At 32.4% G+C, this 23,829-nt stretch overlaps 1 protein-coding gene and 2 long non-coding RNA genes across 8 annotated transcripts; 1 reads left to right on the top strand and 2 right to left on the bottom strand.

Moving 5' to 3' along the window:
* Window positions 1-2,723: 2,723 nt before the first annotated feature.
* On the top strand, window positions 2,724-23,717 carry LOC149737808 (adhesion G protein-coupled receptor G7-like). 6 transcript variants are annotated; one of them, XM_089875256.1, is made up of 44 exons: window positions 2,724-2,884; window positions 3,143-3,309; window positions 3,532-3,587; window positions 3,899-3,998; window positions 4,430-4,582; window positions 4,952-5,076; window positions 5,159-5,232; window positions 5,895-6,103; window positions 6,396-6,457; window positions 6,816-6,909; window positions 7,549-7,707; window positions 7,914-8,041; window positions 8,365-8,441; window positions 8,672-8,698; window positions 9,263-9,298; window positions 9,354-9,389; window positions 9,868-9,921; window positions 10,037-10,090; window positions 10,303-10,338; window positions 10,541-10,588; window positions 11,017-11,055; window positions 11,336-11,368; window positions 11,637-11,669; window positions 11,901-11,933; window positions 12,016-12,090; window positions 12,165-12,239; window positions 13,018-13,059; window positions 13,294-13,335; window positions 13,791-13,919; window positions 14,594-14,716; window positions 15,954-16,042; window positions 16,264-16,437; window positions 16,889-16,971; window positions 17,250-17,362; window positions 18,277-18,432; window positions 18,834-19,021; window positions 19,419-19,562; window positions 20,077-20,195; window positions 20,428-20,650; window positions 21,498-21,634; window positions 21,760-21,889; window positions 22,122-22,281; window positions 22,608-22,719; window positions 23,261-23,717. In XM_089875256.1, the coding sequence occupies exons 1-44, from the start codon at window positions 2,830-2,832 to the stop codon at window positions 23,382-23,384; spliced, it is 4,326 nt and encodes a 1,441-aa protein (XP_089731382.1). In that variant the 5' UTR covers window positions 2,724-2,829; the 3' UTR covers window positions 23,385-23,717. The 6 variants fall into 6 exon arrangements, with proteins under 6 accessions (XP_089731382.1, XP_089731387.1, XP_089731386.1 ...); XM_089875259.1 differs by having other exon boundaries at window positions 2,725-2,884; window positions 5,895-6,067; XM_089875261.1 differs by lacking the exon at window positions 13,294-13,335.
* Window positions 7,936-13,927, bottom strand: LOC149737809 (uncharacterized). The gene is made up of 3 exons (XR_016384670.1): window positions 13,788-13,927; window positions 8,262-8,393; window positions 7,936-8,070 (listed from the first exon to the last, which is right to left on the bottom strand). It is a non-coding gene; the product is annotated as an uncharacterized LOC149737809 (long non-coding RNA).
* Window positions 20,077-20,687, bottom strand: LOC149737810 (uncharacterized). The gene is made up of 2 exons (XR_016384673.1): window positions 20,578-20,687; window positions 20,077-20,247 (listed from the first exon to the last, which is right to left on the bottom strand). It is a non-coding gene; the product is annotated as an uncharacterized LOC149737810 (long non-coding RNA).
* Window positions 23,718-23,829: the final 112 nt, after the last annotated feature.

The following is a 23,829-nucleotide window of genomic DNA, read 5'->3' on the forward strand; positions in this document are numbered from 1 at the left end:
AACAAAAATTCAGGCGAAATCATTAATTTCATGACCCATGACGCAACCTGAACGGGAAACCGATTCGCTTTGGAACTCGCAACATTTACGAACCGACCAAAATAGATCATACACACAGTATTGCAGAGAGATGTAGCATCGTCCATTTTCGGTACCTTTGGAATCAAGTAAAAAAGTATTTATGCACACTCTCCAAGTGGAAATTATTTTGCAGATGGATATTCATTGATTTTCAATCTTTTCTTGGAGTGTTTTTTTGTTACTTTTATATTTATAATACGTATAATATATGCAAATACGCAATACACGAATGGTACAGTACCGAGGGGTAAGATGGGATAGTGAGCCCATAAAGCCTTTTTGAGAATGAAAACATCTCCCATCTTACCTCAACCTACTGAATGAATGTATGTAACTTACTGTATCCTCGCGTGGCCGGAAAACGACAGTAGGGTGGGAGAAAACAGGACACTTAGCACATGATATCCAAATATCCAGTTCGTGTTTTAAACAATTATCAACGGCATATGGGAGTCGCGAGGATACGGTTTTATGATTCTTTAAATGTTTTTTGTTTACAACCAAGTAAATAAACAAAAAAGAGTCCCATCTTTCCCAGTCCTAATATATCTATAGCAGTTGAATAAAAAAGTTTCGTCATTACCTACGTCGTCGTGTTATATTTCTTTCGACTGATATATCTGTACCGGGCGCTAACAAAGAGAACACGATATCGGACACACACACACATGGCGCCCGTTATAGAGGGCGCCATGCACACACAGCAACAAGGGTGGCAGCGACGAGCCTCGAACCGTAACCTCTAGGCTAAAGGCAGCCGCGCCGCATACCTCTATGCCATGAACAACGTTATCATTTATATTTTCAACAAACCATAATTTTCTATTTTGTTCAATTTTCTATTTTGTTCAGCAACCGTCATTTCCGCAAATTTAATGATTTGTTTTGTTTATTTACAGATTATTAATATATGATATGGGCCTATTACACGTTCGTCACCGCTTAATTGTTTACATGCATAAACTTTACCATGTTTGTATTTGCATATATTACATCAATTGGTTTGCTGAGTTTTTTCAGTTAAACGATTTATTTTTTTGCCCTCAAGTTATCATAGTTTTTAGTTCATTAAAAGCACGGCTATAACTAAGCCTTAGTTATTAAGGCTGTCATTAGAAAAAGTGCTATATTATCCGGTGTCGCGGAAATGGTTCCCAAGAAATCTGGTTCCCATAGGCTAAAAAAAACTGTTTATGAGGAATTCAAAACTATGCTGGCTGCGACTAAAAATACCAGTTGTTAGATGCAAAGTATTTTATACCCTAATTCTTTTTAAATATTTATCTTCTTAACAAAAATGTATGCTGTATTTTAACTTAAATTATACATAATGCCGTATGACCAATGACTACTGCCCATATCACGTCATTGACAACAAATAAGGGCGACAAACCTTCTTTTTTTACATTAAATAGAATAAACTATCTAAAAACATGTTATTCAAGTAAACTTCTGGGAACCAGATTTAGAGATTTCTGATAAAAATGCATTGTGTCTGCGCATGCGCAGTAGCCGATGGGAACCAGATTTCCGCCACACCGGCTTTCTCGATTAATTTTGCCGCAAGTTGGGGCAAAAGAGCCATTTGCCTATATATTTGTGCGCACCGGTAAAATTATTTAAAAATCGATACTGGGGTATTGGTGCGTCATTGGGTCAACAGTTGCAAATGGAGCAAACATTCCAAACGATAAGCACATGTTCTCTTGAATCACTGGTTGGGAACCACCGCACTTGGCGTGGCAGTAAACGACAATATAATGTATAGCCTCTCATTGTGCTTTAACACGCAGTTTTTATTTTTCGAACCAAATCGGATGATGTTATTGTTATTATTGTTTGTTTATGGTTTGAACATTGACGCGTGTTAATGGTCTAAACTTGTCAGATAGGAAATGACAGCAGAGCAGTGCATAATTTTGCATAATATGTTTTGAAAACATAAGTAATTTAAAATGTTCAAAATCAAATCCTGTCATTTTATTGCGGCCACTTTGAGAACAGGGTCAGAAAAAATTGTACAGATTAGGAAAAGAAATATTATTTTCTAGTGAGCGCTACTTTATGCTTGTACCGATAGGAGTGCGTCTTTATCGGGTATATTTTTACCCATTTCACAAGCGCAGGGATGACACGCAAAATGACGCGTTCCATATTTAAAAAAGCTATGCATGTTTGTCGTTAAATCTTTAATTGTATACGCAATTTTACCAACAAAATGGTAAACAAATACAACTAAGGAGTTTGTCCATATCATATGACGCCTACGTGCTTATGGTCATTAACTTTGTTGGCTATTCGAAACGACATGTCAATATAGGGGGTACATATAAGTAACGTGAGGGTTCTTAGTCATTCTAAATGAATGGAGTCACTTATACAATATATATATAGTAGGATGGGGGAAGATGGGACACTTTTCATTCTATTTTCTCGTACATTTTGAGAGTAAACAGAAAACATTCAAAGAATTATAAAACCTTGTCCTCGCGACTTTCATAAACCGTTGTTAAATGTTTAAAACAATATCAGGATATTTATATATTTTGTGCTAAAGGTGTCCCATCTTCCCCCACCCCACTATAGCAAAAAAATCAAATCATTTATATTTTTTTCTTTTGAATTTTTTTTTTATATTTTAGTTGCAGGATACTCTTATAGCATCAGTCGGTTGTATTTAAACATATACATATAAAACTTTAGTATTTCGGAAATATCTGCGAAAATAAATAGTTTAATAAAAAAATCATGGATATCAAAGTATGTATAATTTTGTTGGTCGGTGTCATCCAAGGAATACAAGGTAAGCTTGTTAAACTGTTTTTTACTATACAAAATATAAATATAGTAAGGTGGGGCAAGATGGGACTTGTTTTCATCATTCTCTTTCTCGTCTCATTGGTTAGTGGACAAAAATATTTATACTGAATTCTATAACTATTTCCCACGACTGTAAAACACGGTGTTGAATTAAAAAAACATCATTAGGAAATATGGGATTTTGGTGCTGACTGCAACCCATCTTACCCCATATTGCTATGCATTAAGTATTTCTATAAAGGCAAGTATGAATTTGGGAGAGTCCTTGAAACAGCGCTGGACGCTGCGGTGCAAACGGACTTGGGGAATACGTTTTATGAATACCCATACGATGGAACTGGGTATTACGTTAAAACAGGAGGTCATTCAATGTACGACGGATTACATTTGACTTTTCAAAGTAACAAGGTGGGTCTATGTAACGCATATAATACTCAAGCATATAATAAACTAATATACACAATGTTAACAGTATAATAAGGTATTGTCATGAACAAAACAATAATTGGCGGATGTAAAATATAATTTTACATTGGGTCTAATTTAATTGGTATAGTAGGGTGGGGGAAGTGTGACACTTTTTCCTTTTATTTTCTCCTCCCCTCGCAGTGTGTTGTTTTTCTTCTCTAGGTATCATTTTCGGAGGTAAATTTAAATGGAGCAATGGAATACGGACGGGTTTACAGGTTTTTAATGATTTTATTATTTTAACCATATATGGTTTAGTAGCGTGGGGGAATATGAGACACCTTTTCATTTTATTTGCTATTTGATAGTAAACAATGAACACCATTCAATAAACGGTCGTGTTAAAATATGTATAAATTTTCACCTATTAAAAGGAGGGGCAAGATAGGACATTTTTCTTTTTTTTTCCCGTTTAATTTTTTAAAATAATAAGATAATGAAACATTGTTAAAAAATAAGATGATGAAATATTGGACTTAGGTGCTAACGGTATCTTACCCCACAGTACTATATATTCTCTTTTTTACAGTTACCCGAACTATGCTTTTGGGAGCAAATCTACATATCCATTTATTGCATTGATGGCCATAGATAATCAAGACGACGAATTTCACAACTACAGACTGCAGGTCAGTTAATAAAATCCTAGAGGTCAGTTAATAAAAGATAGATTTTAAAACAAACTTAATGCGTGTTTGAAGAAGGCCGAGAATTTAAAAACGGTTTCAATTGTTTAGGTTAACTTACACACCATCCCAAAAATATTTTTTTCCCCTTTTTTGGGTTCTAGTTTTTAAAACTAAAAATGTTATACGAGCGTCTCGCACTAACTAGAAATCAAATTACGCAAGGTTTATTTACACATTTATTTCCAATGTAGCAGATTGGTAAAGAAATAAATTGCCCGTAGTTCTGCTTTGGCAAACAGTGTACGATTCCAGAATTCCCCTGTCTTTACGACATTTTAATTTGTTTGTTTTTCAAAAAAAATATATTTTATGTTTTGCAGTTTTTTTGTAAAATGTTCATTTAGTTAGTTGCATTATTTCGTCATATTCAGGTATCCGGCTACCCGACCGCGTTGGCGAGCGGCTATTCAATCACACACAGCGGCGTTCTTATTGTTGACCGAACAAAAGTCCATTATTACGTCATAGAGTACTACAGCGACTTCAATCCAACCGTTTGTGAGATTTACTTTACGATAGAGAAAGTAAGATGACGTTATTGGTAATGACATAATGCGCCTGTGTTAACCTTTGGGTCCATTAATGCAATGTGCAAATATCTATAATACCTTGAACGTCACCAGGACCACTGCTGAGTCAGTGGTATCGCGAAATTATTTGCATTCTTTATATTCTATACTCGGCGTCAGTTATTTGTGATATAGTAGGTTGGGGGGAGATGGGACACCTTTTTCATTCTGTTCTCTCGTCCTATTCGGTAGTTAACAAAGAACATTTAAAGAATTATAAAACTGCATCCTGAAGACTGCCATATAGACCGTTGTTATTTTATGTGTTAAAGGTGTCCCATCTTACCCCACGGTACTAAATAACATGTTTGAAATTTTGATCAGAGCGAAACACCGGATTACGAATTTGTTGTTGAAGCTAAAAGTGACAACGATTCGTTCAGTTTAAATGTAGCTAGAATAAGCGGGAAACCAAAAGACACTCTGCTCGTTTATATTCCAATATCGAAGTGAGTGAAATTCAATAATTCTTTTTTTTGTATATAGTTTGATAAAAAACAAAGACTTAATTTATTTATTTCAATTATACAGATCCGCTGCAGAACCATTAAAAACGACAGACATACATAATCTTATCGTCCCAACCGTCCGTTCCTTTAGCAAAGGTTTGGATAAATATTCTTTCATTTCGTGTAGCATTTCTAGTTGTTTAATTGTGACGTACCGGTACGAAATTTATTTTGTAAATATTGTTTGCTAGTGTTGATCATTAATTTTAGTTGCATAAGACACATTAATCTTTTCGAAATTGAGTTAAGTTTTGTGTCTAGTTAGTTAATCATTTATACGATTCGTATGTCTACTTATTAACAACGTGGCAAGAATTATCTTTCGATTTTTAAATATAAGTAGGGTGGAGAGAGACGAGACACCTTGAGCACATAATATATAAATATCTCGATCTTTTTTTAAACATAAAAAACAAAGATCCAAGGGAGTCGTGAGAATACGGTTTTATATTTCTTTGAATTTTCTTTATTTACTACCAAATGGGAAGATAAAATAGAATGAAAAAGTGTCCTATCTCCCCACCCTTCTCTTTTAACTAAAGTAAAAAAGTAATCTGAAATTAGTCCTGAAAATATATATTAAACAGCCACCATCTGAAATAAACACGTTAATTTGTGCTGTAATATTTCGCAATCCATTTACTTACGGTTGACTTTACAAAAAGTTCAAAGTACAATTAATTTAACGAAATGGTTTATATTATAGTATTATACTGTACGCAACCAATGCATACGAATAACGCCTTACCCATTTTTAGTTGCAGAAATATCGTCCACTGGCTCTGATTACGTCACGTCGTTGTTGCGAGTGTTTGAAGAAGAAACTGCTCCAGAGATAAGAGATAATGTCGCACATTTGGTTTTTCCACATAGTGAAAATGGTTTATCCAGTTCTAGTGATAATGCTGTTTACGAGACGTGGGGAAACAAAGTAAAGTTGCTTTTGTATTTGTTGCTAAGTATGCGGGTATTTATGGAGTGCTCTCATAATGATGAACGACTTGCGCGTCCGCGAAACCACTTTCGATATTAGTGGTTAATATTCGTAACTTGTAAAACTTGGTAACATGTAAATTTCATCAAACACCAACAGTCTACTTTAATTCATATAAATGAATTCATTTCGCATAATATTGGCACATATGAATATTACACCCATTAAAAAACTAGTGAAATTTTTAATCTCACTTTATTTGTTTACTTTTATTTAGCCCAAACAAACTAAGTTTTTCAAAAATAAATGTATTTTACTTTTACAGATTGTTTCTTCTGAAGACATTTACAACACCCAGAGAATATTATTTTACAACCAAAATAAATGGTAAAATATTTTATTCTATATTATTCATTTATTTCCATAGCGACCCAGCCAACCCTTATGTCTTTTCATGTGGAAAGTAAATCACTTTCATTTTGTTTCACTGGTAATAAATTGCCAATATAAAACAATTTATCACATTTTTATAGAAAATTGATAAACAATATCATGGCGCAGGGTAATAAATGTCTCATTATCACGTGTTCAATATTGAATTAAGATCAACTGATTTATATTTCACAAATGTTGTCATACTGTTTTTGTTCAAATTATGAATCATATATATGTTTAGTACATTTAGCTATACTGAACAACTATTACATTGATAATTCTCTAACTAATTACCTATTTTGAATCTTAGCTACCCTGAGTTCTGTGTTGGTAGCAGAGCAACTCATCCATTCATTGCCTTGATGTGGATTGACAATCCTGATTATAATGTTTATTCAATGAAGGTTGGTCTTTTAATATAAAGCTGAGTTGGTATAAAACTACAAACAGGATATTTGATTTTAAATGCTTTAATGTTTATGGAATATTTATCCAAGTACTAAGACCATAAATGATTAATTATGGTCTCTATGTTACTAATGCATTTGTTACCAACACACTGCCCTACACAATTTTCACTAATGTGACATCCAATATTGATTTGATTTACCTTGTTGCTTTGCCTTATGTTGGTAGTAACACCAAAACTGTAGGCTACAGTCTGTAGCCATAAATAAATTCATAAATAAAAATTGGTTCCGTTTTTTATATGTATGAATTGAGTAAACAGATATATTATGAAATATTGCTAATATGAGTATTTAAACATGATTAGTGTAAATTGTTGATTAAGTTTAAGTTTCCCATATTGTAAATAAATTTAGTTTTTTTAAGGTGTGTAATTCAAAACATTTACAAGGTGTACTATACATCAGTTGACACACTAAATACCAAGTTTGTATTATCTAATTTTAAAATGATCACGATTGAAAAGCAAGCATGTTTGATTGTTTGTCATACTGCATGAAAAGCTTATCGGTGTTAGAGTGATAACAGTTACCACAATGCAAGCATGGATCTAATCATATTGTTTGCAAACTCAGGTCACTAGCTTTGCAAACGTATATGGAAATGAATCATACACAGAATATCATGGTTGCTTTGATGTTATGGGTTCTAATGTCACATATGATGTCACACATTTATATGACAGAATACATCCAAGTATATGTGAAGTTTATTTTCAAGTTTCAAACCCAAAGGTATGAAAATAAATTAGTTGCATAAATCTTTAGTTTTTTAAGATACTTGACAGTAGAGGAAACATATAAAAAAAAACATGTTTAATGATAAAACACCCCATTTTTGTTTGACTGATTTAGTTATTTGTTTGCTGTTAATTTTTTTTCTTTGTTTATAATCTTCACTATCGTTTTGAAGAAGAGATAAATTGTTAATTATGCTGCAGGACTGGCATTCAGAAGCAATAGACAGCCATTATGATGTCACATTCGAAAACACTTATTACTTGACAAACACGATTGTGTTCAGTGGAAGAATCAGGAGAACATTGGTTGGATATTTCTTGTTGTCCAGGTATTGAGTGAAAGTTGGTATATTGTAACCTAAACAAAATGCGGGATGTATTACGTAATGTATCGTCACCACACCTTTTATTGCTTTGGTGCATTTTTTACATTGTAGGCGGATATGTTGGTTAATAGAGGTAAAAAATTGATTTTCTGAAACAACTTTTGTTACAATATTAAACTTGAGTAAATACCGCTCTATTGTTCGTCTGTAAAAGTTTCCTTACTTATGTTTGCTTGCTTGTTCAAAGTCAAATATTGTTTGCTAAATGAACTGGGTAGGCTACTTGGTCTTCAAACATCTTTAATCCAATATTTGCCTTTTTCCAGATATCCAGGCGTTGGTCTGATTCAGGAATCTGAAGTGAAAGAAGCACTTACAAAAATTGTTGGTTCAATTACAAACTGTAAGAAATATAGTAGTTCATAAAAATTGTATGAAACAAGGGTTATTATTACTCTATGCCCAATGCTATTTTTAGGATCAAAATTGTATTTTCCATAATTAATCCAAGTATATAAAAAAATGAAAACATAATAACAAATATAGAAAACATAAAAATTCAAAATGTGTTGCTGCAAAAACACCTATTTTTGCATTATTACAAAATCTTAATAATTTTTTTTAATTTTGTAGCCTTGCAAGATTTGAATATAGAAATAGGTAAGAAATAGTCATTTTGGTTTATTTACCAATATTCGATAAACCAAACTTTTATATTTCATTCCGTTTTTAATTTGCATTTAATTACTTTGATTTCCGTATCTAAATATAGATTTAAAAACGAAAGTGTTTTGTTACATTAAATAAAGCGATGTAGATATAAGAACGATAATCATAAGAAAATATAAGAAAGCATTCAAAATTGAATTGTTTGGAAATGAAATTGTCCTATATTGATACACTGATGACTTATCGAAAAAAATGTAGCCTTTAGTTTTGAAAAATATTTGAGCAAAGCAAATATATTAACCAAATAAAATTGATTTATGACAATGAAATAAATAGCGACTGTTATGTAATATATTATTCCTTTGTTCCAAGCCAACACCTATGGTGGTATATGTTTAATCAAAATAAAATGAAACAAAGTAAATTTTATTTTTTTAAATATATTTTATTAAATTTATTTTCTAAATATATATTTGTTATTTAATTTTAAATATATTTTTACTAAATTAAAAATAGATTTTTTTTTAAAATATATTTTACTAAATTTATTTTCAGATGAGTCAACTGAACGTAAGATTCCATCTCAACCAGGTACTATCATAATTACGTTTAATCATTTCTCGTTAATATTTTTTTCTATTTTTAGATTACAGGAATGCAACTCACATAGTGAGCACTCCAGGTAGGCTTATGCTTGTTTATCATAACGTTTTTTTAAAAAGAGACGTTGCAGTCTATATGTTTTATCACCATATGCGGATCTGTGTATATGTAATAGCAAAGTGTTTCAGTCAGAAACATGCGCAATATATTACTACTCAACATTAACTGCTATTTACCATCTAAATGCATTTAAAAGTGTTTCATAAAAATCAAAATCACACCACACATTTATTGTTCATCATCAAAACTGTACAGTTTCCCTACAGTTATAACCGGCACCTGTTGTTAGGCATTGTACATATCAATGTACTAGGTTCAAAGATCACTTTAATGATTCATGTGTTTACTACTTCATGTTTTGTTCATTTTTTGAAATTCCCAAACAGTCATGAACTGTATTATTTTTATACTGTATTACAAACTGTTTTTAATCATACATACACAGTAAAAAAATGTTACTAATTTACCTAATTTTAATTATTTAAACTTCTTTTAAGTAAAAAGAGAAGAAATTACAAAAGCGAAAGAAACAGAAACAAAAGAAATTAAAAGTAAGTTTTCTTTATTCTTTTTGTTATATTTAAATTAAAATGTTTAATACTAAACAGTTGGCAGTAAAAATAATCAAAAACTAGAGTTGTAATAAATTCTGACATTTTATTACAGTTATCGCTATTGAAAGTAACATTGACTTAGGAGAACACAATGAACATTTACAAGGTGGTACATATTTGTTAAGCTGTAAATTTAATGGAGTGTAGATTTCTCGTTACTGTGCAGTGATTCCGAAAAATTGTGCGGCCATTTTGTAAAGATGTGATTTACAATATATATATATGCGTTATTGAAATTTTAAAATAAAATTATTTTAACAGTTTATTCTCAGATTCAGAAAAAATTATTTTAATTATCTATTCTTTTCCTCAATTTAGATTACACCAGCTCTATATTTCCAGTAGAAAACATAGGTAGGTACTTTAATTACCATATATTGATGTATTTCTGTGCTGTTGCTTGTTATTGATTATTTTACAGTTCAACTGATAGGCAAACTTACATGTTAAATTCTGTACATATAAAAAATTAATTGATGTATAATGCTGCCTTGTTAAAATTTCTATTTGTCAGAATGTGTGACATTAAATGATTTAAATCTTCTTGCGTTATCAGGTTATATGCAATGGGATTCTGTCAACGATCGCAGAAGAAACAATGAGCGTAAGTTTTGTGGATTGGTTACTAGATTTCTATCTGTATTTCAAAGTATATTGGTTTAAAGCTCAAAACTGGTTTGAATAAGTTTCCATGGACACTTATGGACAATTGCCTTTACCCAACCGTTAATACGGGTTGTCCAAATTCTCAGTCATACATAAAACAAAAACCCCAAAAATGTTATCACCTACAAATTTACAAATGTTGTATCTTGTAGTTAACAGGGTGTATGAAATTAGATACGCATGTGCAATGTTGCCCAGCCCTGAAGGATAAAATTTAATTTCATTCATTCTTGATTTATATAAGATTTTGCCTTTTTATTGTTATGTTCATTTTTATATATATTTTTAAAAGTTATCTTATTGTTTTAACTATTGATGCTATTCATTATAAATACTTAAAAAGCGATATGTTATGTTATTTTTCAGAAGTAAGGTTCCGGCGAGAAATACTGGATTTATTTGAGTGTAAGTTTGTGTTTTTTATCAGTGAAACATTTTGTAATCTTTTGTAGATTGGCCTTTGCCATCAATACCGCATGTTTCATGTTATATTGTCCCTTTTATACCAGTAGTCATTGTCATGTAAGACTAACATGTCTTTTTATACATTTATTAACCAAAATTAATGTTAAAATTAATCAGATCACATATTACATATATTCTTCAGACCAATGATATTTAAACACATTTACAGTTGATCGTGTTTAAATTCCATAAAGTCTAACACATAATATAATTGTTTCAGCTTCAGGTTCAGGTGAAACTACTACAGTAACAGGTTTGTCTTTTTGATTATTTTATATATAAAGTATGGTGGGCAAAGATGACGTGCCCTTTTAGTGTATTTACACGTTCCATGTTGTAGTAAACAAAAAACATTCAAAGAATTATAAAACCATATCCTCACAATTCCCATAAACCATTGGTAATTCTTTAAAGCACGATCAGGATATTTGGATATTATGCTCTAAAGGTGTCACAGCTTACCCCACAATACTACAAAACTGAAAATTTCACCTAATTTATTTCTCTCTCCAAAATAACAGATTCGCCCACAACAGCTGAAACAACTACAGCAGGTGAGCAGAAATCTAAATTCTATTCTTAAGTTGGACAGTTTGTAACATTTTTAGGGCTTGGGTAAAATAATATCATGCTACTATTGTTGTATGATAAAATTTCAACTGAATTCTACTTAAACTATGAGTTATCTAGGGTTATGCTTCTTAATATTTGCTGTTTCAGAATATAAACATTCAAAAACACTATAGTTATCAACCTCAAATCTTTATTGTTTTTTTTTGTTTTAGAATTGGGTTCGGGTGAAACCACGACAGACAGAGGTTTTTCAATTTCCATTATTACTTAGTTTAATTTTTTTTAATTAAAAAATAGTCTTTTTAAAAATAAACAAAAATATTTCAGAAACAACAGCAGAGCCGACCACACCTGGATCTGCTAATACTACTTCACTACCATTAAATGAAACAACCACAATAGGTGACCAAAAATACCAATTTTTAATATGATTTGGTTTACCCAAAACTGTATTAAATTTGAATTAAATATTTCAGAAACAACAGCAGAGCCGACCACACCTGGATCTGATATTACTACTTCACTACCATTAAATGAAACAACCACAATAGGTGAGCAAAAATACCAAGTTTTAAAGGTAATTTTAAAAACTGATATTTTTTTGTATTAAAATTTAAACTAAATATTCCAGAAACAACAGCAGAGCCGACCACACATTGATTTGATAATACTACTTCACTACCATTAAAATAAAAAAATGATTTTGCAAAAATTCTCAACAACATTTTTGTACTAAATAAAAGCTATTTTATAAACAATGACAAACACCAAAGCTAATATACTAACTACTACTAAAATACAACTATCAAAAATGGTGCCGTGGCAAAGTGGTTAGCGCGCCTGTCTGTAACCCAAAGGTAATGAGTTAGATACATAATATATATAATTATTGGTTCAAGCCTCGTCGCTGCTACCATTGTGGGCGTATGTGTCTTTGGGCAAGACACTTAACGGCAGTTGCTCCAACCTAGTGGTCACTAATGGGCTTTCCAAATTATCAGCAATATATAACACAAATCCCCAAAAAATAATCACCTACAAAGTAACATACATGGTAACTCGTAAGCTGGAACGAGGCATATGAACACCTGTGTTATAACGACTGTAGGATAAAGTAAGATTCATTCATTCATTCAAATAAAGCTACCGCATTTGGTAAGCAAATAGTTATGATGTGGTTATTTTTAAGTTTTGTTAAAATGTATTTTAAACAAAACAATGCAGAAACAACTACATACCTCAACAAATGAGCATCAACTAGTGTATTCTATGTTCACATAAATATTTTTTTATAAAACCAATCTCTAACTTTTATTGTTTTAATATCAGTTGAGGTCACCACGCCAAAACCAGTTGTAACAACTACATCAGGTGGGATTATATTTTAATTTTCAAGAAAAAGGTTAATTATTAAGCCAAAAATCGTTAAAATTTGTTAATACAAATAAATTATTTTATTGGGCTGTTATTGCTACACTAAAAATATCTACATAGATTTATCAAAATTGTTATACTTTACAAAGGATGGCAGAAAAAAAGCTTAGTTTAATAAAATCCAATTAAATTATTTGTATCAGAAGCTAAATTTTATTGTTTCAATATCAGTTGAGGTCACCACACTGAGACCAGTTGTAACAACTACACCAGGTGAACTCATTTTTCAATATTTTCCAAGAAAAAAGTCAAAAAAATTTAAACAATTTTTTTAAAATTTATTAATACAAATAAATCATAATACTCAGCTGTTACTGCTACCCTAAAAAATATAGACATAGATTTTATCAAAATTGTTATGCCTTACAAAGCATGGCAGAAAAAAAAACTTAGTTTTAATAAAATCTCATGTTAATTGTAGCAGAAGATCCTTTCTTTAAAAAAACACGAAAAAATGAGTTTAGGATATAAGATTTTGTGTCTCACAATATTCTAATATTATGTTTAAATTTCCACTTTTCTTCTTTAAGTTTCACTGTTTAATAGTCAAGCGTTTTGACCACTATGTGCTGAGATGATGCTTTTGTTGGTCGTTTGTAATTTACTTAAGCTTTAGTTTTGAATATTTCAAGTAAACATTTTTTCTTAAACTTGTTAACTTTTACCAGCATCATGTCTATCAACATGTGATGGTTGTGATGGTCCCTGTAGCCGACCCTCCACAACAGCTGAATGTGTTTGTCAATGTATTGCTGGATACATACCTAAGATACCATCAGCACTTGGATGTCAACCAGGTGAAAATATTTGGTTTAAAGTTATTTTTAGGCCGAACTTATTTATTTTTGTACTTACGTGCGCGTTGATAAAAAGAAAACAAAGTAAGAAAGGCAGATTTCTAAGTGGTTGTGTTTTTTATGCCTTATAATATGCTAGTCTGATGTACTACTGCTATTTTTTGTTGTTGTAAAAAAATTAAAAACCTCCTAATGGGTACCAAGTGCATGAACAATTAATTATATTTCTACTTAAATCCAACTGCTACATTTACATTCTTGTTGTTTGCAGCAATTTACTGTAAACTAGAAATTCCTTTTTGTCAAGTACGTCAAGTTGTGAAACAAAATGTGTGAAAAATTCGTGGTAGAAGTTACAGCCGTTAAACTATATATACATTTTCATTATGTCTGGGCCTTGAATAAAATTCCAGTGCCTGGTTCGCAGTGTACCTACTTTATAGACCAATAAAATACATTAAGTACTTAAACCAGAAACGGTCATATAACATTCAGTTTTACAGTAACTGCAGAATACCCCAGCGGTCATTCTATATATTTTATGTCATTCTTACTGTTTGATTATTATAGTAAAACACATAGGAATTGGTTTATTAAAAGAATTTAAGAGCTGTTTGTATTTTTACACAATTTATAGTTCTGGTATCATTAAAACATTTTAATTCACTTTATAGTTGTCTGTGATGAGGAGACATTACTCTACCCCTTTGACAACTCTACTAATGTGACCTTCCCAGCTACGCAAGCAGGTTTTACTGCTATCTCTAACAACAAGTGCCCAGTTAATTCTTCAAATGGTAAGTACTAATATAGGGGAACTAGGAATATTAGACTTTAGTGTTGATTTAAAACATAAACCTCCATTTCAGGAGCAGTTTATTTAATTTCTTATCTATGTAAAGCTGCTATCTTCTTCATAAAACTTATATATTCTTGTGTTATGTAATGTTATCCCGGCGCCGTGGTATAGTGGTTAGCGCGCCTGCCTGTAACCCAGAGGTAATGGGTTCAAGGCTCGATGCTGCTACCATTGTGGGCGTATGTGTCCTTGGGCAAGACACTTAACGGCAATTGCTCCAACCCAGTGGTTACTAATGGGTTGTCTAAATTATCAGAAATACATAAAAAAAAATCCAAAAAAAAAATTACCTACAAAGTAACATACATGGTAACTCGTAAGCTGGCACGAGGTGTTAAACCCGTGTGATAACGACTGTCGTTTTTCGGCCACGCGAGGATAAAGTAAGTTACACTCATTCATTCATTCATTCATGTAATCTTTTCAAGTAAATAGTCGGGCCTACTAGAAAAGAGAGCATAGCTTTATTAAAAAGACACATATATATATTATAATTTGATTAAAAATATTATAAGATAAAAATATATTATAAATTGCAAAGAGTCACACTAACAAAAATAAAGTTGGCCACTGTAGCGGTTGGGTGTGCTTCAAGCACAGTACAGATATTTAATATAATAATAATGCATTGTTGTGCGCCAGTGTTGTTATATTATTCAAAGGAAAATATTGATTCCCGTCCAACTGGCAACTTTACACAACAGGCAGTCTTTATACATTAAGTGAAATTTAGATTATTATATATTCTAAACATCTGTGCTCGGAGCACACCTAACCGCTACACGACCATAGCAATATTGTGTAAGTTATTTTAATTAGGTTATAGTTTAATTTTTATCTAATGTTATGATAATATAAAGTGTACTCTATACGCCATCACAACAAATACATCACTGTATTATACAACTCATTAACTTTTATTAATAAACAATTTAGATTATAAATGTTATTTACTCGCTAATTAGACTCCTTTCAGTCATTGAAATTTATAAGATCATGTTTAATTAAAAAAAATCTGAATTTTTTTTATAAGATTCTTGAAATTTATAAGATCATGTTTAATTAAAAAAATTTAGAATTTTTTTTATAAGATTCTTGAAATTTATAAGATCATGTTTAATTAAAAAAAATTCGAATTTTTTTATAAGATTCTTAAAATTTATAATATTTTCCAGCTGGAAAACCATATGGTAACAGAAGATGTTATTTAAATGGAACCTGGGCAACACCTACTTGGCTTACAAGTTGTAGTGTTACTCTTGAGGTAATAATACCTTGGAAAGTAGTTAATTTCATTGAAACAATGCTATTAAGCCATATTATTTTTTAAATGTGTTTTTAAATATTTTTTTATTATGAAAGGATAATGGTATTTTTTTTTAAATATTAAAGGATAATGGTAATTTTAAAAATACCTGTTATATTATATTGACATTTTTCAGAGAATTCTACGTTTTCAAAAATTAACGCCTGTTTAATTATCAGAACATCTGGAATGATGTTCGTGATAGTCCAATAAATACTCCTGAGCAGCGCCAACAAGTGGCGAACGATCTTGAAGTCATCACATCAGTTTCAGCGGATCTTACAACAACGGATGTCACTCAGACATCTGAAGCTCTGACAGAGATTGTCAACACAACTACACTTACTCCAGAGGTAAGGGAGAATTAGTAACATTAAAATGTATTACTCCAATTTTTATACAAAAATGATGACAAAAAAATTTACTGCATCATTTTTTTTGTCATCATTACAAAAAAGATAACAAAAATTACATAGTGAAGTTACAAACGCATTGGTCATTATCTCTTGATTGACAGGTTGTTACAGCAGTTAACATAAAGGTTGACAGCTTTTCAGTTTTTTTCACGACATTTGCAAATTACTATTTCCTCATTTTTTACAGACTTTTCACAACCCGTGAGTCATTATATTAATTTAATGTTTTCCTCCTAATCTATTTGTACTTAGTCTTTAGTAAAGACACTTTTACCTACAATCTCCATGAGATTTGTAGGTTTCATAAAGTTAAACCATCCCGCACATGTGTTGTATATAAATCTATGCCATCTTATGTTTAATTTCTTGATTAAATTTTCATTTAAAGACATCGAGTTCAGTTGTCGCAACTGTTGGAAATTTACTTGAAGTTCCTGAAGATCAGTTACAACAGAGCGGTCAAACCCAAGAGTGAGTGTCATGTATTACATAACATTGTGAATAAACGGAATAAATGTAACTTGCTTTATCCTCGCCTGGCAGGAAAACGACAGTTGTTATAACATGAGTGTTCTATTTCATACACCTCGTGCTAACTTGTTGGTGAATGTTTTTTTTTGTATAAGTGACAATTTAGAAAACCCATTAGTGACCACTAGGTTGAAAAAATTGCTGCTAAGTGTCTTGCCCAAGGACACATATACCCACAATGGTATCATACACACACACTAACACTTATTGTGGTTCAGGATCCTGGCAACATTGGATTCAGTTGGTGAGAAGGTGGAAGTGGATGAGGGAGAGGAATATACAGAAGTAAGCGGCAGTGTTGCCATTGCTGTTGTACAACCTACTGAACAAGGTAAGCTTTGGCACCATTTGTAAACACTGTTGCTGATACATATTTTAGTCAGTTTTTAATGAATGTAACTTACTTTATCCTCGCAAGGCTGGAAAACGACAGTCGTTATAACACGGGTGTTAATACACCTCGTGCTAGATTACGAGTTACCATGTATTTTACTTTGTGGGTAATTATTTTTTTTATTTTTATGCATGGCTGATAATTTGGACAACCCATTAGTGACCACTGGGTTGGAGCAATTGCCGTTAATTGTCTGGCCCAAGCACACATACGCCCACAATGGTAGCAGCGACAGGCCTTCAACCCATTACCTCCGGGTTACAGGCAGGCCGCTAACCACTTTGCCACGGCCGGTTGTTGTAGACTAATTATTGAAATGTTAAAATTAACAATTCGGAGCCATGGCAAAGTGGTTAGCGCGCCTGCCTCCAGCCCAGAGGTAATGGGTTCAAGGCTTGGTGATGCTTTGCGAGTGTGTATTTCCTTGGACAAGACTATTAACTCCAATTACTCCAACCCAGTGGTTGTTTAAACTAAAAACTATACATGGTAAAAAATAAAGAAAAAAATCCAACATAAATAATCACACACAAAACTACATACGTGGTAACTCGTAATGTGGGGGTAAGGTAAAACAGAACACATTAAGTTAAACTAACATCAGGGCTGGATTTCTAATACCAGAGGTTACGAAACTCTAAGTTTTTCCAGATAACAAAGACATTCATTGTAATCTGGATTTAAAATGTTTTGCAACTGCTGAAATTTCAGTGATTTTAAATATTTATCCAACTTGTATATGTCCGGCAGAAATCCCTTGGCTAGCATTCTGGTGTGTTGAAATTTGCATATATCTGGCTTGTTTTAAATATTACTGACTTGTTTAAATAAATCTGTATTATTCATTGCAGCTGCAAACATGGGTATAGGTTATGGAGTAACACCTTTATCAATTCAAAATCAAGTTGGATTCAGATCAGACCAACTTTCTACATATCTTGCGGCTCCTAATACTACAATGAATTCATTTATCACCATTCCTAGATCAGCAATAAGCAATCTTGCGGGTATGCCCTGTGTATGTATTGTATTGATTTAGTTAAAACATTACAAATTCCTTATTTTTTCTGTTACTTCGGCTACCAGGCATAATGTAAATATTTTTTTACTTCACTTCAAGTCTTGCCGGATAGCAGACGAAACAGTAATACACTATGTTTATACCAGATGAGCCGCTTAAAGATTATTTACTTATTATTTTGCTTACAAAATTACCCTAAACATTGAGGGAAAGGCTTTATGTTAGTTGTAGTTTAGACCGAAGGAGTTTCTCTTCTACACACACAAGTTTAGACTTTTAATATTAGTACTTTTTTTGTTGAAACAACATTATTGCTGGTTATTGATGCCTTTCAACCAATATTATAATGCGTTTTGTTAAAATCACAATTAAATTTTTTAATTTCAGATCGTCGCATCAGTTTTGTTGCGTTTCCAGATGACAAATTGTTCCGTTCCAATTCTTCGAGTACGTTTACTATGTTTAACAATGTCACTGTTAATTCTGATGCTGTGTTGTCGGCTACTGTGGTCAATGCAAATGGACCTTTGAATAACCTTGATCCACCTGTTGAATTGGGTTTTGGAACCACTACGGTAACTACTACAAATATAGTTAGCAGTGCTTTGAAGTTATGACATTTTTTTGCACACTTAGTTTGATGAAACGCCTTAATTATTGGACGTGTAGGCAATTGACCGTGGTTAGGTTATTCATGCTTTAATTACCCCGTCGCTTGCCGCAATCTTGATAAACTGGTATTATAGTGCGACTGGCCTCTTTTTTAGTCTGGACACATTCTAAAAACTGTGTTATACTGTCAGAGAGGCAGGACACCTCTTTTAGAAGTATAATATTATGATATGTAGATGCATAGTTTACATTTTCATTTAACGAAAATAGTCAGGAGCTTTGTTTTTTTGTCAGGTGGTAAAAAAGATTCTGCTAATACGATCTTGACGCTATTGCATTATTTTATTTGTTTCTCTGCAGGGTTTGATTGCAGGTAGAAGTGTTTGTGTTTATTGGGATGAAGTGACACTTACTTGGTCAGATGTGGGTTCTGTAATCACCAATTCCTCAAACACCACGTTGACTTGTACATTTAACCATCTCACCAACTTTGCAACTTTGTTTGTGAGTAAACAATTTGAAGTACCCTGTAGTTAATAATCTATGTATCTGTTGTTTTAGTTAATCATCATTTAAGATAATTTGACCATGAATAAGGTATTCATACATTATGATCAATGTCATGCAATAGTAAACTGAAATATTTCAAAACAACATTGCTTTATTGTAGTTATCGAATCAAGTGTGAAATCATAATAAGGTTTTTAGGGTTTTCCAACAATAATAGCCTATTTGCTATCAAATTTTGCCTTAAATTTTAATATATGTACACTTTAAACGTAAGTGTCAATTTAGTGTATTTTAATCGAATTAGGCATGATTGCAAAAACGGTATGTCTAAAATTTTCAGAATGGTTATACACCCACAGTGTATTAAACGTCTAGTTTTAGACTGTGGGTTCAGCCACACAGATTTATTACTTATATTTATAACACTAGCATCAAAACCTAATGTACCAAGTTATCACACATACACACCATGTAGACTGTTGTTTATTACCAAATTATTTACCAACAGTTGCCTGGAGATGATACCAGCATCAGTAATTCACATGTTCTTGATATCTTGACTGTGGTTGGTTGTTCCATCTCCGGTGCCTCTTGTCTCCTCCTCATTCTCATCTTCATCTTTGTTCCGTGAGTTTACAGTGTTGCCACTTTATTATATTTCAGTGTTGCCATTTGAAAACTGTAGGTTGAGAATATATGATATTAAATCAACTTTGCTAAGCTGGGCAAAATCATTTTTTTATTTTTTAAGTACTTTAACGGCATTGACAAAGACTGAAAACGTTTTAAATTCATTTGTAATAAAAAGCCCCTATAGTTTAAACTCAAACACTTAAAATATTTCTCGATTTTCATACAGAAAAACACGTCTTAAAGGTCGTAAGAAGGGGGCTATTCTTCTTGCCAATCTCGCGACTGCGATTCTTCTTCTTGATATTTTCCTCATTGTGAGCGAGCAAGAGATTGTGACATCATCGATGACATCATGCCTTGCTGTGTCAGTGCTTACCTACTTCTCCATGATGAGTGTTTTCACTTGGATGATGGTGGAAGGTTTCAGCATTGCTTCTATTATCATCTATGTAAGTTTTGCTACAATTTTTCATAATAATAAAGTTCTGAAATTAGTTTAAATATTTTGAAACTTTGTTGATGTTATTGTTATCATTATTATTCTAACCACAAGATTTTCTGGTTCGCATTATTTTTTTCTGGTACTTTATATTGCAGAAGGTAGTTAATATTAACTTTGATTTGTCTCTTCAATTACGGTAGCGAAGATTTAGAAATATTTTAAACGAAAAGACAGGATATAGCGACAAAACAACAGTTGTTAAAACACGCTTGCAGTTAAAAACATATTTACATTTAATTAGAGGAAAATAAGCATGGTCGCTGCACCTAGCGGACAGACATGCCATATATTTTAATTAACAAACTTTTTATTGAATATTTCAGCAGTTCTTTGTACAGACTTATTTGTTGTAGCCTATATGGCAGTAGTTTAGATAATTGTACACTTTTTAAAATACGTGTATACCAACACTCTGCTATTATGGTTAGAATGCTCCTCTGTTAACTAGAGAATACTCCGTTTATATCATGAAGCTGCCACAATTTTTAAAAGGTGTTTTTGGGCAAGACACTTTGAGCTTGAGCTAACTGCTCCAAAAATCACATGGTAACTCGTAAGCCCACAGCATGCAAGGATAAACAAGTGGCCTTATGTGTTTTTATTCAGTACAAATACCACCCAGCACAATTGTGCGTTGAGTTAATACTTTCATAAAACCTTAAAAGGGCATACCAATAAAACAAATCAAAATTTGTGTAGTGACAGAAATGCTCAAATGTGATCTGAAGATTCATATACAAATTTTCATTTTTGTTTGTTTGCCCCCTTAACCATTTGTAACTATTTTTTTCCAGCCATTTAAAACTCGAGGAAAGTTATTTGGTAACTGGTTCATGATTGCTTCATGTTTGTGGGGTTGGTTGCTACCAGCGTTGGTTATCATGTTCACCACAATCTTTAACATTGATATGTACAAGAGAACAGATGGAGAGTAAGAAACTTTTTTTTATATTTTGTTTTAATTTTTATTTTATGTATTTTAGTTCAAACCAGGGTAAAATTGAGACAATGTTGTGTTAATATTTCATAAATAAGTTTAACAAACTTTTCCACCAGGTGTTACATTCAACCAGGGCTAGTGTTGTATGCTGTTCTTATACCAGCAGGCATAACACTTGGTGTAAATCTGATGTTGTATGTCTTCCTAACTTATAAAGTGACCTGTGCAAAACGACCAAACTTTATGGTAAGTTAAAACTTGTATCAAATATCATTTTTTAATTATTGGTTTATCTAATCTTGGGTTCAACAGCCACACTTTATAACTGATGCTTTTCCCAACACCCTTTATCCATAACATGTTTTAAAGACTGTCGTTTTGCTGTTGATTTTCTTCTCTTCATTCTTTAAAAGCTAATTTTGGATACAGACAATATCAACTTTGCTGTTTTTATTAAACATAATGCTTTACTTTTCAGGCTGGCAAGTCGAAAGATTTACAAAAAAATTTGCTTTTCTCGTTAACTTTGTTTGTCACGCTTGGATTAACATGGATCTTTGGTTTCGTCATCATTCCAGGAAATGGGGATGCAAGTTTTGCTTTCTCCGTTTTATTCACTGTGTTTAACTCATTACAAGGTTGGGGAACACAAGATATGTAACATAGTTTCATTTGATATGCACATAATAATACTAACACAGTCGAATAATGGGTATGGGTCCAACATTTTATCATTGCTACCATTGTGAATGTGTCCTTGGTCTAAAGTATGTATGGCTGACAATTTGGACAACCCATTAATGGCCACTAGATTGGAGCAATTACTGTTAAGTGTTTTACCCGAGAACACATATGCCAACAATGGTAGCAGTGGCAAGTCTTGAACGCATAACCTCTATGGTTAAAGGCAGGCATAGTAACCAATCTACCCACAACGTGTATTAATTTGAAAACACATTCCCAGGTTTCTTCCTGTTCTTGCTGTATGTGGTTCGTCAGAAGTTTACTAGGTCTGCCATATCTGAACAAGCACGCAGAATCTCAACATATGCAATCCCAACAACCAGGACAACTCAGTAAGTAACATTGTATGTAAGGGGTTGGGAAAAGTCATATGGGAAAAGGTAGAGATAATGTAGAAACTTGGATGATTTTGGAAAAATGGTTGAAGCTATATTTGGACCATTATCATTTGGAACACTCATCAATCTCCCACAAAGTAACATACTTGGTAACTCGTAAGCTGGCACGAGGTGTATGAACACCCGTGTTATAACGACTGTTGTTTTTTGGCCACGCAAGGATAAAGTAAGTTACACTCATTCATTCAGCAAAAGTTTTGAAGACTAACAGAGCTAAGATATAACACAATTTAACAATCTTAGATAAAGCTAAAATATGGATTCACCACACATGGGTACATCTCATTTCCAAACCCGCATTACTTTAGATATATTTTGAATGGGTGGTTTTATCCAAATTGTCAGCCCTACAATAAAAAAAATCCCCAAACGAGACGTGCAAAACAAAACCCCCGTGTTGTAATTATTATCGTTGCCTCCCCCGTGATGATAAAACAAGGTGCATTTTTTATATAATAATATGTACTTTAAACAGGTCATCACGGCCCTCAACACGTCACATTTCATCATCGACGTCATTTCATGAAAACGATGCATTCGAAGAGGAAATCGAAAATTGGAGAAGCGAGGCTTCAGTAGTGCAGCAGGGAGCTCGCTAAGTCGACCTTACTGTAAATCCAACAAAGTGGTGTTTATAACTTGATATATGCGAATCTATGAAGCAGAACATTGATCCCATCCATGTTAAACTCTGCTGAAGTTTCGGATTTTGCGTCAAGTTGACGCATTGACTGCACAGATTCTTACTCAATGTAAAATACCAGATTACTATTAATAGATTGGAAAAGGTCTGCGAAGCGAAGGTGTTGAATGTACAAATTTGAAACTTAGAAGCCCACCTGTTTAGTACCTTGTAGCACTTCTAACATACATCAAGCGTACTCGTAATTTATTATTTTATTATCGTGATAAATGTAGACGTAATCTTCGAACATCGTATTATACTACTATGGGGTAAGATGGGACAGCTTTAGCTCGTAAGATCAAAAAATTCCAATCGTGTAAAAAAACAATTAAAAACGGTATACGGGAGAAAAGGTGTAA

Source organism: Ciona robusta, chromosome 3 (assembly GCF_009617815.1).
Source record: "Ciona robusta chromosome 3, ASM961781v2".
Classification (NCBI taxonomy): domain Eukaryota; kingdom Metazoa; phylum Chordata; class Ascidiacea; order Phlebobranchia; family Cionidae; genus Ciona; species Ciona robusta.

What these genes read in the sequence shown, in the direction of transcription:
- LOC149737808 (XM_089875256.1), top strand. Translation starts at nt 2,830, where the DNA reads ATGGATATCAAAGTATGTATAATTTTGTTGGTCGGTGTCATCCAAGGA. An exon ending in ATTTCCAGTAGAAAACATAG is followed by an intron (nt 10,339 to 10,540) that starts GTAGGTACTTTA and finishes TTGCGTTATCAG; the next exon opens with GTTATATGCAATGGGATTCT. An exon ending in AGTTGTAACAACTACACCAG is followed by an intron (nt 13,336 to 13,790) that starts GTGAACTCATTT and finishes AACTTTTACCAG; the next exon opens with CATCATGTCTATCAACATGT.